Raw genomic sequence first — 14602 nt, 5'->3', positions numbered from 1 at the left:
GCACCAGCAAAAGAAAGGCTAACACAAGCCAGGGTAGAAGAGAACTCGCGAAGTGGCTGACTCAGCGGGTCAGGCAACCGGGAGGGCGGGGTTTTCGAGGAGCCGGAGACTGCGCAAGCGCAGTAGCGCGCCTCGCCGCCGTGGTCCCCGGTTCCGTCCAGTCAGCCGCTGGTGGTGGCGGCGACTTCCCCTCAGGAAGTCCAGTCTCCGCCTCCTCCTCCTCCTCTTACCCCGCCTGTTCGGCAGCGGCGGAGGCGGCGGTGCGGCAGCGGTTGTCCCTGCCTCTCCGCCACCTCCACCTCGGCCTATCCCCGGGCTGGCGGCGCTGGCGGGGAGGGGGACAGTAGTTGTAGACGCTGCCCCTGCCTCAGAGAAGGTGAGTTCCCGCCCCGGCGGCGGGGGCGGCCCGGGCCTTCAGCCCCTCCATCCTGCGACCCGGTAAAGGCCCGGCGCGCCCGGAGAGTGCGAAATGGCGGAGCGGACAGGACCTGAGACTCTCTGCTCCCCTCCCCACCCGTCACCCCTGGGAAACGGGCGCCGGGCTCCCACGTGGATCGCGGAGGGAGAAGGGACGTCTCCGCTGCCGGGGGAGCTGAGGTTGGAGCGGGAGAGAGGCGACCCGGCCGAGACTGTAGATCTAGAGTGTCAGGGCGAGGGAAGGGGAGGATGTGATGGGGACAGAGGCAAGGAGAGGAAAGGCCCCAGACGCGGAAGGGCGTAGACCTGCGCTGAGTGAAATTCAACATCCCGAAAAGTAGCGACCTCACTCACACGGAGGGAGAAGTGGAGTCGGAGTTTGGGGAGAATAGGAAGTAAACACGCGAGCCCAAAGGTCCTGGGGCCCTGGAGGAAGAGTAGAGGGGGTGAAGTTTTTGAGGGATCACTTCGCAGAGTTTCCCCGGGTTTTTTGAGGATAACACCATTTAAAACAAGCCTCCAAGATGTACAAGCTCATCTTGATGGTGGTGTGAGTTTTAATAGGTACCTGCCAGTGTCAAAGCAGGACTTGAGTTAGGGCGGCTAAAACAACTTTTATTCAGTAAGTACTGATAGTAGGAAAAAGACTGAGCTCCATTCCGACTTTTCGCAGAAGTGACTGGGAGTCTTAAATGAAGGAATGGGGAAAGGTGGGGTTCAAGTAGAGTCGGGGAAGTGCAGAATTACAAAGGGTTGGGCAGTGTCAGCTTGCTGGCAGTTACGGAAGTGAGAATTCTGTTTTCCCGAAGAAACTGGGAGACAGAGGCTCTGAAATACATGATCATCACATTTCAAAGGAATGACTTTCAGATCATGAGACTCAGACACACCCGAGCTATAGGAGACAGAAATACATTTCAAAGAGACTGAGGAAGGGTTCGAAATTGTAAACCCTTTAGTAAGAACTGTATAAAAGAGGCCAGGGACCTCATCAGGTGGTGGCTAGAACAAACAGTAAATATTTTTTGACAGCCGTGAGCCTTTCCAGACCTGAGCTCAGCGATGGGGCTGGTTCATTCCAACTTGACCATGTTAAAATTTGGTCAAGTCTCTGCAAAAGTTTGAAAGGAGTATACCTGCCTAGAGCTTTTAGAGTTTTCACCAATTCATTTTCCCTAAGACAAAGAGCTACTTCTTGACCATTTCGATCTAAGAGATGTTTGAGTTCTTACAAGTACTGTATGCCTGCAAATAAACTGCTGGTTCCAAACTATGAGTTTAGCCTCTAAGGCAGTTTTTTTTTTTTTTTCTCTAAGGCAGTTTTGAAAATGATTTTGGATGGTGGAGCTTGATCCCACTGCAGAAAATTCTAGTAGAACATTCAGCCATCTTCAGTTTCATAGTTAATTTTTAGTATTTGCAGTGTTGCCTCATGTTGCTTTTTGTCTCCAGAGAGACAAAACCAGAACATTATTTTTGGTGGAAACCGGAACATTGTTGGATAATTTAATTTTCCTTTTTCCTGAGGGACAGCAGTAAATATAATAACTTCATTAAAATAATTTTTATTTTCATCTTCCACAGTATACTCTATTTTTGTGTACTCTTAGATAATCTTTTATACCTTTCACTTGGAGGAATGGCAAAGCAGTAAAATATTATAAATTTCTTAGAACATTTTGTAAGTATTTTACATAAATTCCATTCACTAAAAATGGAAATCAGAAACTGCAACCAAATGATGTTTCATTAAGTACCTTAGTGATAGCAACTTTTAGAAGACTAGGTTTAGTGTCTTCAATCAGCCTGGGTTAGTATTACTGTTCTGAGATTAAAAAAATAAAATCTGAATTTTCTGCTTTCATACCAAACTTCCTGCCTTTCACTAACAAGCCTGAGCTGTTCAAGATGTCAAGACTAAAATTCAGTTTAGCTTCCATAGCTACATCACAGAAATTTGGAAACAGTTTCTCATGGGGGAAAAAACCCAGCTTTTGCCAGAGTGGGTTTTTTTGTTTTTTGCAATGACTTTGAATATGTGCAGTTACTAAAGACTAAACAAAATCAGTTCAAAACAGAGTGTTGGCAGGCAGTTATCTTTCTGTACTGCTTCAAGGTGGTTATGTGGGCATTAAATAGAGTCGATTAAATAGATTCTAGTGCTAATTTCTCAACTAGCTGTATGACACTTAAGTCCCAAACTTTCTGAACTTGTTTTGCCATCTGTGAGGAGGGGAGTTGGACTAGCCCAATTGAGTGACTATCACAAACAGATGCTTTTGCCCCACCCCTACCTTAGAGGACAGTTGCAATGTTTGGAGACTTTTTTTCTTGGTTTTTGCCACTGGACAAGGAACGGCTTGGTGAGCAGAAGTACTGCTGGTATCTGCTAGATGCCAGAGATGCCACACACAACATGAAACACACAAGGCACCAACATAGACATACCACAGCCTCCACAAAGGATTATCCTACACGAAATGTCAGTGTCAAGGTTGAGGAAGTCTGCACTAACCAAACTGAGGACCTCGCCAGCTTTAAAATTATGAACTGGTTTGGCTTGGCTGTGTACTAGAACAGCAGTTCATAAAACGTGAAACTTTGACTTACAATGGCCATCAAATGACGTTCAAAGAGTAGTGAGTTACAGCTGAGGTTTTGTTAGGATTTGGAAAATAGAATTTACTACCTAAAAATTACCTCTTGTCACTTTTAAGTAAATATCCTTGTTCATTGTTCAGTTAAGTGCTGCTTAACAAATGGTAAATATTTGATATGCTATTTAAAACACTGGTAGGACCCAGTATATTTTTAGTTTAGATATTTATAAACACCTAATGTAATTTCCAATTGTACATGAGCCAGAAGAGAAAAAAAAATTTGTCTAGTACTTAGCCAGTATCTTTTTTTCTTAAGATTCCTCCAAAAGGTGTTTGAGAATTGTCATCCTTTCAATTATTAAATTCCACTCTCCTTTTCAAGATCCTGAAAGGACTATTAAAACTCCTGATCCATTTTCACCTATAGCTGTAGTACTTATGAAGGAGCTTCTCTTAAACTGGGCTTGATAATAAAGATCAGTAAGGATTAAGAATTTGCAAGCAGGGAATATATAGAAGGTGTAAATTACAAATAGGAAATTGAGAAATTAAACTCAATCACAAAAACTCAAATACCACATGACCAGACTTACCTGAAAAGAAATATACATCACATTTATGGTGAAAGTGTAGTAAGATTTTCCAGGACACTTTGTAATTCATTAAAAGAAATTTCTCAAATATTTTTGACAGTTAAAAACTTTTTTCAGGATAATAATATTCCTAAGAAATCAGTAGAAACAAAACCACAGCAAACAGTTCTTTCTAATCTGGCTTTTTAAAAGAAGATTAGACTCATTTTGAGAACAAAGAACATTTCTAACTACTTATTCAATCTAACCCATTTACATAGCAATTGTCTGAAGTGTTCCTTTGTTTTTTCGCAGAGATTCGAGACAAATGACAGAAAATCAAGCTAATAAGCCCTTATATTTATTCAGATACCATTTAGAGCCCCTCCCATGAACCAGGTTCTTAAGTTAGGACGTGATCATTCTTACTGACCTATTTACATTTTCTGACCTTTTGGAAGGACTGGTATGTATTTGATGACGTTCTGATTTAGAATGTCTGCCTTGGGCCCAAGTAAAACTAATTTCTTAGTTGATCTAGTCAAGATCCTTGAGCTAGCTAGCTATAGGTTACTTAAAATGATTGATTTTCAAACCATTTGTGTGTGCTCAGTCACTCAGTCATGTCCAACTCTGTGACTCCATGGACTGTAGCCCACCAGGCTCTTCTGTCCATGAAATTTTCCAGGAGAGAATACTGGAGTGGGTTGCCATTTCCTTCTCCAGGGGGTATTCCCGACCCACGAGTTGAGTCCAATTCATGAGTGGATTCTTTACCAAAGGCTCAGTTTAAATAAAGACAGGAAATTCCCTGACTCTCTAATGGTTAGGAATCAGCACTTTTCCTGCTGGAGCCTAGGTTGGGGAACTAAGATCCCACAAGCTGTACAGCACAACCAAAATAAATAGACATAAATTTTGTATTAGATGTGTAGCCAGTAATCCCAATTAATGATTTTGTTGATTCCTTTATGTTTTGTCATTGGAAATGTGCCATAGCAAATCCTGTTACTTTTGTTGATTGTATTAGTTGTAAAATAACTATAAGTCATCCAGTTCTATGGCAGACTCATAGGTCATATACTACTCTCATTTCCTGAAAAAGCAAGGTTAATAACTCACTCAGTTAAGAATATTCATGATGCTAGAAAGTATATACTGCATCTCTCAAAACTTCTTAAAGGGAATTTGACCCTCTGGTAAAAAGGAATACAGCAGCATACTTTGGTTAAGAGAACGGAATCAGTTACCTAGTCTCCTAAAACAGCGGTCCCCAACTGTTTTGGCACCAGGGACCAGTTCTGTGGAAGATAATTTTTACACAGACTGGGGGATGCAAGCAATGATGATCAGCTATAAATACAGATGAAGCTTTGCTTGGTCGCTGGCCACTTAACCTTCCACTGTGCAGCCCCGTTCCTAAGAGGCCATGACAGTTAACTGTCCGTGGCCCAGGGGTTGGGAACTCCTTTCGTGATATATGCTGTGCTCTGGTCTTCCCTAAGGTTATAACAGTATTAAAAGATTGCCAAACTCAAGAGCCAGGAGCAAGGCAGGAATGTCTATTCTCACCAGTTCTTTTTAGTATTGTCCTGGACGTCCTATAGTCAGGCAAGGAAAAAAAGATTTACAGATTGGAGAGGAAGAAATCACACTGTCTTTGTTTGCTGATACTAATGATCTGATCATCTATGGGCTTCCTGGTGGCTCAGTGGTAAAGAATCTGCCTGCAATGTTGGAGATTCAAGTTCAGTCCCTGGGTCAGGAAGATCCGCTGGAGAAGGAAGAGGCAACCCACTCCAGTGTGAAATCTCATGGACGGAGGAGCCTGGCAGTTCACAGTCCACAGGGTCACAGAAGAATCAGACACGGCTTAGCAACTAAACAACAACAAATGATCATCTATGTAGAAAACCCCAAGGAATTTTGAAAAAGCTACTAGAATAAGTGAGTTTAGCAAGGACACAAAGTACAAGGTTAATATACAAAACCAATACTATCTGTAAATGTTAGTAACAGGCAATTAGACATCAAGATTTTTAAAAAATACTATTACCTGTTGCATGAAAAAAACAAAATACTTTTGGGTAACTTCAACAAAGTATAGTGAATGGTACATAACACTGCTGAGAGAAGATGCAAATGGTGGGGAAAATGTCCTTTAATGCTTCTTAGTGAACTCACTTGAGAAGTGTAGTACTGTGTCATTAGTTTGGTATATTTAAATAAGAGTTTATTAAAGGGAAACTAATTACACCTAAAACTTGCCAAATTAACATTCTAATTTTGCTCAAACATTTTTCCTTCAGTGATTAAAGATATTTAATAAGTATTTTTAAAAACTTAGTTTTAATGTCATGTCACAACACAAATCAGGTAGTGTCCTGTGGGCATGAAAATTTTTAGTAAATTTTTCACTCGAGTTGATTTACTCATCAAACCTATTAAACCTACTGTGGCATATTAAAAACATATATTATACGATGCAAAAGTTAAATTCAGGTTTTGCAGTTTCTAAAAGGGTGATTGTATGCTTGCTTAGTGGTGTCCAACTCTGTGACCCAATGAACTGTAGCCTCCCAGGCTCCCCTGTCCATAGAATTCTCCAAGCAAAATTACTGAAATAGGTAGCCATTCCCTTCCTCAGGAGATCTTCCCGACGCAGGGATCAAACCTGGTCTCCTGCATTGCAGGCAGATTCTTTACATCTGAGCTGCCAGGGAAGCCCCTGAAAGAGTGATTGGGGTGTAACAAATTTTCTGACAAGACTAGAATTAGGAAAAGTGGAGTGGTTCTTAGTATTTTATTAAATACTAAGTCTTTTTAGACAGTTTTGAATTGCAAGTAATTCATACTCTTCATTTTTCATATTTAACTCAGTAGTTCGCGTGCAGTGTTTGTATTACTTTAGCTTTTGCAATGGCTTTACCTACTACTGAAATAAGACCAAGCCTTGTACAGATATTGAATAACAAGGTACATAGTTTAATTTCTCCAAATAAAAGATTACATTTTCTTTCTATTTGTGCTATATCTTTCCTGGAAGTGAATGGCATTGTGGATAGTCATCTATAACTAGACTTGTGGTATACAAATAGGAACATCAAGTTTTCAGAATTTTGCTAGATTTTTTTCACAAAAACTAACCCTAATCTGAGAAAAATACTCCAAATGAGTTTCAGAAGAAACAAACTATTTCATGCTTGAGACCTAATACCAACTGGTAAATAGATTGGGTGTTTCTGCTTGACATTCCATTATTCTTTTAGACATCAAAGTACATATAGCAAACATTAACACAGGACATAAACTGAAATCTTATAATAGTTGATTTAAAATCAGCAATCAGAAAAGATAGTAAGAATCAAGTTGAACTTTGATCTTTCATTTAAAAAAAAAAGGTCCTTCTGAAACATGAGTTAGCTTGAAATGCAAAGAGTTAGGTACTCCTGTCAGGCACTCCTGACTTGTATAGCCATAATCTTTTCTTTATTTGGCTTTCTGTAGTTACTGGAATGGGCTTTTAGATGGCTCAATGGGTAAAGAATCTGTCTGCAATGCAGACGAAGGAGATGCAGGTTCCATCCTTAGGCTTGGAAGACCCCATGGCAACCCACTCCAGTATTCTTGGCTGGAGAGTCCCATGGACAAAGTAGCCTAGCGGGCTACAGTCCATAGGGTCCCAAACAGTCAGATACGACAAGCAACTGAGCACACAGTTACTGGAATAATTGGTTGGAAAAACATTTCACTTAAATGGATGAAATCCCGAATAACAACAACAGCAACAACAAAAATACAGCATTTACTATGTGTCATATACTCTTCTAAGTACTTTACATTTGTTAATTTCCTTAAGATCCACAATACCTGAGAAACTTGACCAAGCCTATATAATAAGTGCCAGAACTAACTCCAGGGTCCCTATGTCTAGCTCCTAGAAGCAGTGAGAAAATTAACATTGTGTGGCAACCAGTAGTTCTGCATAGTTGGCTTAAGCTATGTTAGGTAGACGATCTTCCTGGAAACAAAGCCAACATTTAAAGATCCAGTTTAGGGACTTCCCTAAAGTTCAGTGGTTAAAACTCTGTGCTTCTGCTGCTGGGGGCACACAGGTGGGTTCCATCCCTGGTCTAGGAACTAAGATCCCACTTGTTGCTTGGCCAGATATCTGTGTGTGTATATATGTGGTGGCTGAGACAGGAAACAATCTGCCTGCAATGCAGGAGACCTGGATTCAATCACTAGGTCAGGAAGATCCCCTGGAGAAGGGAATGGTAACCCACTCCACTATTCTTGCCTGGATAATTCCACGGACAGAGGAGCCTGTCGGGCTGCAGTCCATGAGATCACAAAGAGTCAGACACGACCGAGCAGTCGTGTTAAACTGTATCCAGTTTAACAAGTTAAGGTAGAATTTTTTCCCAAAACATTCATTTTAGATCTTTAAGCTCCTCTCATAAACTTTAATAAGGTTTACTTTAGTTATGGCAAACGGCACTCATTAAAAGTGTACAATGAGTTTTTGGTAGATATTTGACATGAAACTACTTTCATAAACAAAATGCCAGGTATTTCCACCAGTTTGAACACTTTCCTCCTGCTCCCTTACAATTTATCCCTCCCTCCATGAGGTTGTGCCTGGCAACCACTAATCTGCTTTCTATCGCTACAGATTAATTTGTATTTCTGGAACTTTTATAAGTAGAGTCATAATAGGTACTCTTATGTCTTTTTCTCAGCATGATGATTTTGTGATTCATCCATGTTGTATGTATTGCTATTTTGTTCCTTTTCACCGCTGAATAATTCTGTTGTATGGATATACCACACTTTGCTTACGCATTCCCCTGCTGATTGAGTTGTTTCTGTTTTTGGCTATAAGAAATAAAGCTGCTATGAATATTCATGTACAGGTGTTTGCGTGGACATGTTTTCATGTCTCTTGGGCAAATACTTATGAGTGAAATGACTGGGTCCTATAGTAGGTGTTTAACTTTTAAAGAAATTGTCAAAACTATGTACCATTTTAGATTATAACTAGTAGCAAATGCCAAGATTAAAAGAATCTGAATTTTAGAGATCGTCAGAGATGAGAATGGTGGCCTAAACATATAACAGGATAAAGTATAAAGTCTTGCATTTAGAAAAGTAAATCAATTAAGAAGTCAGCCAATATGGGGAGAGAGATGCTACTGCTGGGATTTTAACAGTTACAAAGGTCAGAAATCAGAAACATGTCTGCTCTAAGACACAAAGTACTAAGGCTGGATGCCCCAGATCATTTCCCTCAAGTCCAGAGTCCTACTGTAATGTGCCCCAGTAACTTCTCCTTCAGAACAGTATTTTCTGAACTAAAAAAATACATTATTGTTGTTTTTCTTCACTAAGTCATATCCAACTCTTTGTGACCCCATGAACTGCAGCATGCCAGGCTTCCCTGCCCTTCACTGTCTCCTGGAGTTTGCTAAAGCTCATATGCAATATCAGAGGCTTGCTAAATGTTTTCATACTGAAATTGCCATTCCAATGAGCAAAAAGCTAGTACTTTAGCCTTGTAAGCAGTCTTAACTTCAGAAGTTAAGATTTAATATGGTATATAAAATGATATGGGGTTGAAGATTGAAAATATTATCGTAAATGTCTTACCTGCCTTTATTTTATTCATAGATACCACTTTGAGTGAGCAAAGACCGAACATTTTACAGATACATTTTGTAGAAGGCTTGTAAGAACTAGTGCCATAATTTGAATCATAATGGATTTCACATTATGAGGTAGGTTGAAAATAAAGGACATCTCAATTGTTAGCATTATTTATACTGAAGCATTATTTATATGTATTTATCCTGAATTATTTATATATTTTATACTAATACTTTGACTTGAAAGCAAGTGAAAGTGTAAGACTTTTAGTTCAGACTAAATATAGTAAAATTCCTGAGTAAACTAAAACTCGCAAGTGCTGTTTTCAAATTCAGAGGTGTAAATTTTGGATCACTTTCTCTAAAATAAACAATATTACTTATTTTTCAAGTGTAAAATACACACTGGGCTTCCCTCTTGACTCAGACAGTAAAGAATTCACCTGCAATGCTGGAGACCTGGGTTCGATCCCTGTATTGGGAAGATCCCTTGGAGGAGGGCGTGGCAACCCACTGCAATATTCTTGCCTGGAGAATCCCCATGGACAGAGGAGCCTGGCAGGCTCCAGTCCCTGGGATCGCACAGTCAGACACGACTGAATGATTAAGCACAGCACAAAACACACACTCAAAAAGTTGGCTTTGCTTTCAGATTTACAGGAAGCAAAATAAGAAATTGAAGGTGCATTTTGTGAGTTTTCAGATGATTGATCTATGTTGATGTAATTCTAAACTTTGAATTATTTAATCATTATAATAAGATTGTGCTTGCAATATTGTAGAGCAATTAACTTCAATAACTTCAAACCTCAAAATAAAGCAAGTTTAATTTTTTTTAGAAAAAAGAAACGATTGCTTGGTTTCAGGTGAAGGGAAGTGGAATATTGGGCAAAAATAGTTTTTTTTAATCTCTGCTGTCATGGTTTTTAGCTCCTCGGTTGTTGCACAGTCTCGCTATTTGGAGAAAGTTCATGCTAAAAAACGGAAGCAATTAATGAGTGAATATGATCAGATTTCTCCACCAAGGTCTCAATCTGATAAGGGTAAGGTTCAGTTCATGTCTTCATTGATCTCTGCACCATCTGTGATCTTTTGGGGTTGGCTTTTTTCACTCTGCATGTCTTCAGGTTTCATCTGTGTTACACCATTTTGTAGTACCTCATTCGTTTATATTGCTGAATAATATTCCATTGTGTGAATTGCCACATTGTGTTTATCCATTCATCAGCTAATGAACATTGATTGTTTCTAATTTTAGCTGTCAGTAATAGTGCTGCTGTGAACATTTTTGTAGAAGTTTTTGTGTTGACAATAGATTTCCATTTCTCTTGGGTATATATATAGGAGTGAAATTGCTAGGGTTATGTGGTGACTCTGTGTTTGACATTTTGAAGAACTGGCAAACTGTTTTCCAAAGTTGCTGTACCATTTTACATTCCCACCAAGAATGAATGAAGTTTCTGGTTTTTCCTCCTCTTTGCCAACACATTATTTATTATCTATCTTTTTGATTATAGCCATCCTGTGAGTATGAAGTAAAATCTTTTTTTTTTTATTATAAAACATTTTTAAACATAAAAATAGAGAAAACAGTATTATGACATCTTCTGTACTTATCATCCAGTTTTGACAATTATGAACATCTTTTTAATCTTATTAGTGACTTTTTAAAAGCAGCTTTATTGAAGTATAGTTGAGATATGTACAGGAAACTGTACATATTCCAGGTATATAATTTGATAGGTTTGAAACATATGTATTGATGAAATGATCACCATAGTTAAGATAGTAAACGTATCATGCCCCCAGAAATGCCCCTTATAATGCTGTGCTGAGTTGCTCAGTCATGTCCAACTCTGTGCAACCCCACGGACTGTAACCAGCCAGGCTCCTCTGTCCATGGGGATTCTCCAGGCAAGAATATTGGAGTGGGTTGCCATGCCCTCCTCCAGAGGACCTTCCCAACCTGGGGATCAAACACAGCTCTCCCACATTACAGGTGGATTCTTCACTGTCTAAGCCACCAGGGAAGCCCAAGAATACTGGCGTGAGTTGCCGTTCCCTTCTCCATTAGATCTTCCCGACCCAGGAATGGAACCAGGGTCTCCAGCATTGAAGGTGGATCCTTTACCAGCTGAGCTTCCTCCTACTTTTTCCTGACTACTTTTTCCCAGGCAACCACTGTATTGCTATAGGTTGGTTTTCCTTTTTCAAGAGCTTTATGTACATGGAATCATGGATTATGTACTCTTTTCTCAGGCTTCTTTGAGTCAGTTTGATTATTTTGAGATTCATCCATTTCGTCAAGTATATCAGTAGTCTGATCCTTTTTATCATTGATTCCATTATATGGATATGCCACTGTTTGATTTATGCATTTATCTGTTGATCAATATTTGGGTTTTTTTTTTTTTTCTCTTTCTGGGGCTATTACACATAAAACTGCTGTGAATATTCATGTATAACTCTTCATGTGGACATATACTTCCTTCTCTTTAGGATAAATATCTAGGAGTGGAATAACTGGATCATATGGTAGGTGTATGTCTAACTTCCTTAGAAACTACCAGGCTATTTTCAAGTAGTCGTACCATTTTATATCCTACCAGCAATATTTGAGAATTCCAGTTGTTCTACATCCTCACCAATCTCTTTAATTTCAGTCATTCTAGTGAGTTCGTGGTGATATCGCTTTGTGGTTTTAACTGACATCTACTTGATGATGAATGATATTGAGCATCTTTCATGTGCTTATTGTCCATTTGTATATATTCTTTTCTGAAGTGTCTGGTCAAAATTTTTTTGCCCATGTTTAATCATTATGTTGCATTTTGCTCTAGTCAGAATTTTTCTACTATTTAAGTTGAATAGGAGCTAAATTTTCTGGCTCACCAAATTAGGCTTCATTTAAACTTCCTTTTTAATGTCAAATTGCCAGTAAAACTAGCTGATCATTGGTGACTCTAGATTGCTGTCAGACTTGTTTCTGTTAAAGGAAGGAACTACATGGGTTATACTGCCTCATAATTTTTGGAAATAAAGCATATCACCAAAAATATCACCAAAATTATCTTCTCATACTAAGTACATTTTCTGCTATATTTGTAATGCAGGATTTGAGGTGGGGGACAGAAAGAGAAATAGTAGTTGTACTGCCCCATTCCCAAAAACATAAGCAAAGATTAGCATATCTGCTTGAAATTTCTTCTGAAACTTTTCTCTATATAAATCCCTACCCACTCTGAGCTTTCACTTCCATTTTCCTCTTAACCCTCCCACGAGCTCTTTAATAGAGAACAAATCAGAAGGCATTCTAGAATGTCTTTTCCACCAATCAGAAATAACAGAATGAAATCCAATTCCCTATGCAGAAGACACAGAACTCTGTTCCCTCATCTTTTCTCATGCCCTATACCTAAGAGTAGTTTTGTCTCATAGCTGGATTTCTAATTTCCAGCATTCCCAAACCATTTTACAATTTTATTTTTAAGTCTTACAATACTGTTGTCTGGTGAGTATGTATGTTTATTTTATTTTGAGTGAACAGAAGATTTTAAAAATTACCTCTCTATGGTTTGTTACTTTTCTTAGACAACAGTGTTCAAGAATCTGAACTTTAGAAATTATTTGAACACTCAGATCAGGCCACTCACCATGGATGTGTTAGTCCTTCTATCCATACATCCCTACAAGCCTTACATTTTTGGCCCTACAAAAGAATTATACATTAAAAAAAAAAAAAGAATTATACATGTCAGCTCCTTGTCTCCTTCATCTCACTTCTGAGAAGGATAAAATTACTTGTGAGTGGCGTAAGCAATATTTGACTTCCTCATGCTCCTTTTTGGCATATAATATCTTGATATTTAACTTTTACACCAAAGTAGATTTTAATTTTGGGATAGGGGAAGGGGCTTCTTTATTTTGTCTTTTGAGACTCTTCAAGAGTAAAGGAAATATTCAGAATTAAATAATCTAGTAAGAAGAATTTTCTCCCATCTTTTCTACCTACAGAGAATCCCTTGTCAAGCTAATGAAGCATTCAAAGAAGACTTATGACTCTTTTCAAGATGAACTTGAAGATTATATCAAAGTGCAGAAAGCCAGAGGCTTAGAGCCAAAGACTTGTTTCAGGAAGATGAGAGAGGATTATTTGGAAACCTATGGGTACAAAGAAGAGGTCAACTCTAGACCCAGGTGTAGAATGTTTGAGCAAAGACTCCCATATGGAACCGTCCAAACCTACCCAAGATCATGCAGTATTTCACAAAGAGTGGAAAAGCAGTTACCTCAGTGGCTACCAGCTCATGACAGCAGGCTGAGACTAGACTCCCTGAGCTGCTCTCAGGTCACCAGGGACTGTTTCTCAGGAAAGCCTGTACCCCCGAACCTGAGTCAGCACGAGTCTAACTGTAGCGCATACAGTGTAGAATCTGGAGTTTACAGGCACCTCTCCTCAGAAAATAGTACCAGTGCCCACCAGGCTAGTTATAAACACATACACCAGAAGAGGAAAAGGCACACAGAGGAAGGCAGAGAAAAGCCAGAGGAGGAGCGGCCCAAGCATAAGAGGAAAAAAGCTTGTGAGGAAATAGATTTAGACAAATACAAGAGCATCCAAACAAGCAAAACAGAGGCAGAAACAGTCAGAGTCAGTACAGAAAAGCTTAAGAACCGGAAGGAGAAAAAAAGCCGAGATGTAGCCTCTAAGAAAGAGGAACGTAAGCGCAGAAAAGAGAAAAAGGAACAAGGCCAAGAAAGGACAGAGGAGGAAATGCTTTGGGACCAGTCTATTCTTGGATTTTGAAGCTCTTGCATTGGTTCCCCCAGGGTTATACTAATAGTTGAGAAGCTTGGTTTTACAGTGTTCATGTTCAAATCCCTCTTCTTACATGAGCAGGTACAAAGGCTAAGAGAACAGGAAACAGAGTACGCTTGCTATCCAACATGGAAATATTTTTCCTCATTTTCTAAAATCATTACTACATTTTTCTTATACATAATGTAATTTCCCCTTAACGAGAGTGGCTCTGCTTTTATTCATCTGGTTGCTGTGATGGTGGAAGTATTTTTCCCTTGGGAGGTCATTTATATTTAAGTAAGATTAATAGGCTTAACAGAGTCTATTTCCTGGTTGGGTTTTAGTTTGGGGTGGGTATTTTTACATTCATTAGTTTTCTCTGTGAAGCAATTTAGATAGATATTTTCTTCTGTTAGATCTAACTTGCAGTATATTTTCTAGATTGAAAAGTGGAAAATGACATACATTATAATAAGCTTAAGTTACATACAGTTTTAAAAAAGAGTCTTGATACAAAATCAGTTTATATTCTGGAAATGTTTATATATAATAAAGTTCTAATTTCTA

The 14602-nt window shown here is 39.0% G+C and overlaps 1 protein-coding gene across 3 annotated transcripts; it reads left to right on the top strand.

Annotated features, from left to right (window-relative positions):
• The first annotated feature begins 211 nt into the window (after positions 1 to 211).
• On the top strand, positions 212 to 14602 carry KRCC1 (lysine rich coiled-coil 1). Of its 3 annotated transcripts, XM_043917834.1 has the most exons (5): positions 212 to 376; positions 9260 to 9366; positions 10165 to 10277; positions 11234 to 11429; positions 13249 to 14602. In XM_043917834.1, exon 5 carries the CDS (start codon positions 13268 to 13270, stop codon positions 14039 to 14041), a length of 774 nt encoding a protein of 257 aa, XP_043773769.1. In that variant the 5' UTR covers positions 212 to 376; positions 9260 to 9366; positions 10165 to 10277; positions 11234 to 11429; positions 13249 to 13267; the 3' UTR covers positions 14042 to 14602. The 3 variants fall into 3 exon arrangements, with proteins under 3 accessions (XP_043773769.1, XP_043773767.1, XP_043773768.1); XM_043917833.1 differs by lacking the exon at positions 11234 to 11429 and having other exon boundaries at positions 215 to 376; XM_043917832.1 differs by lacking the exons at positions 10165 to 10277; positions 11234 to 11429.

Source organism: Cervus elaphus, chromosome 11, assembly GCF_910594005.1.
Source record: "Cervus elaphus chromosome 11, mCerEla1.1, whole genome shotgun sequence".
Taxonomy (NCBI): domain Eukaryota; kingdom Metazoa; phylum Chordata; class Mammalia; order Artiodactyla; family Cervidae; genus Cervus; species Cervus elaphus.
The sequence above is the reverse complement of the archived record's forward strand: the minus strand, read 5'-3'. Positions and strand labels throughout refer to the sequence as shown.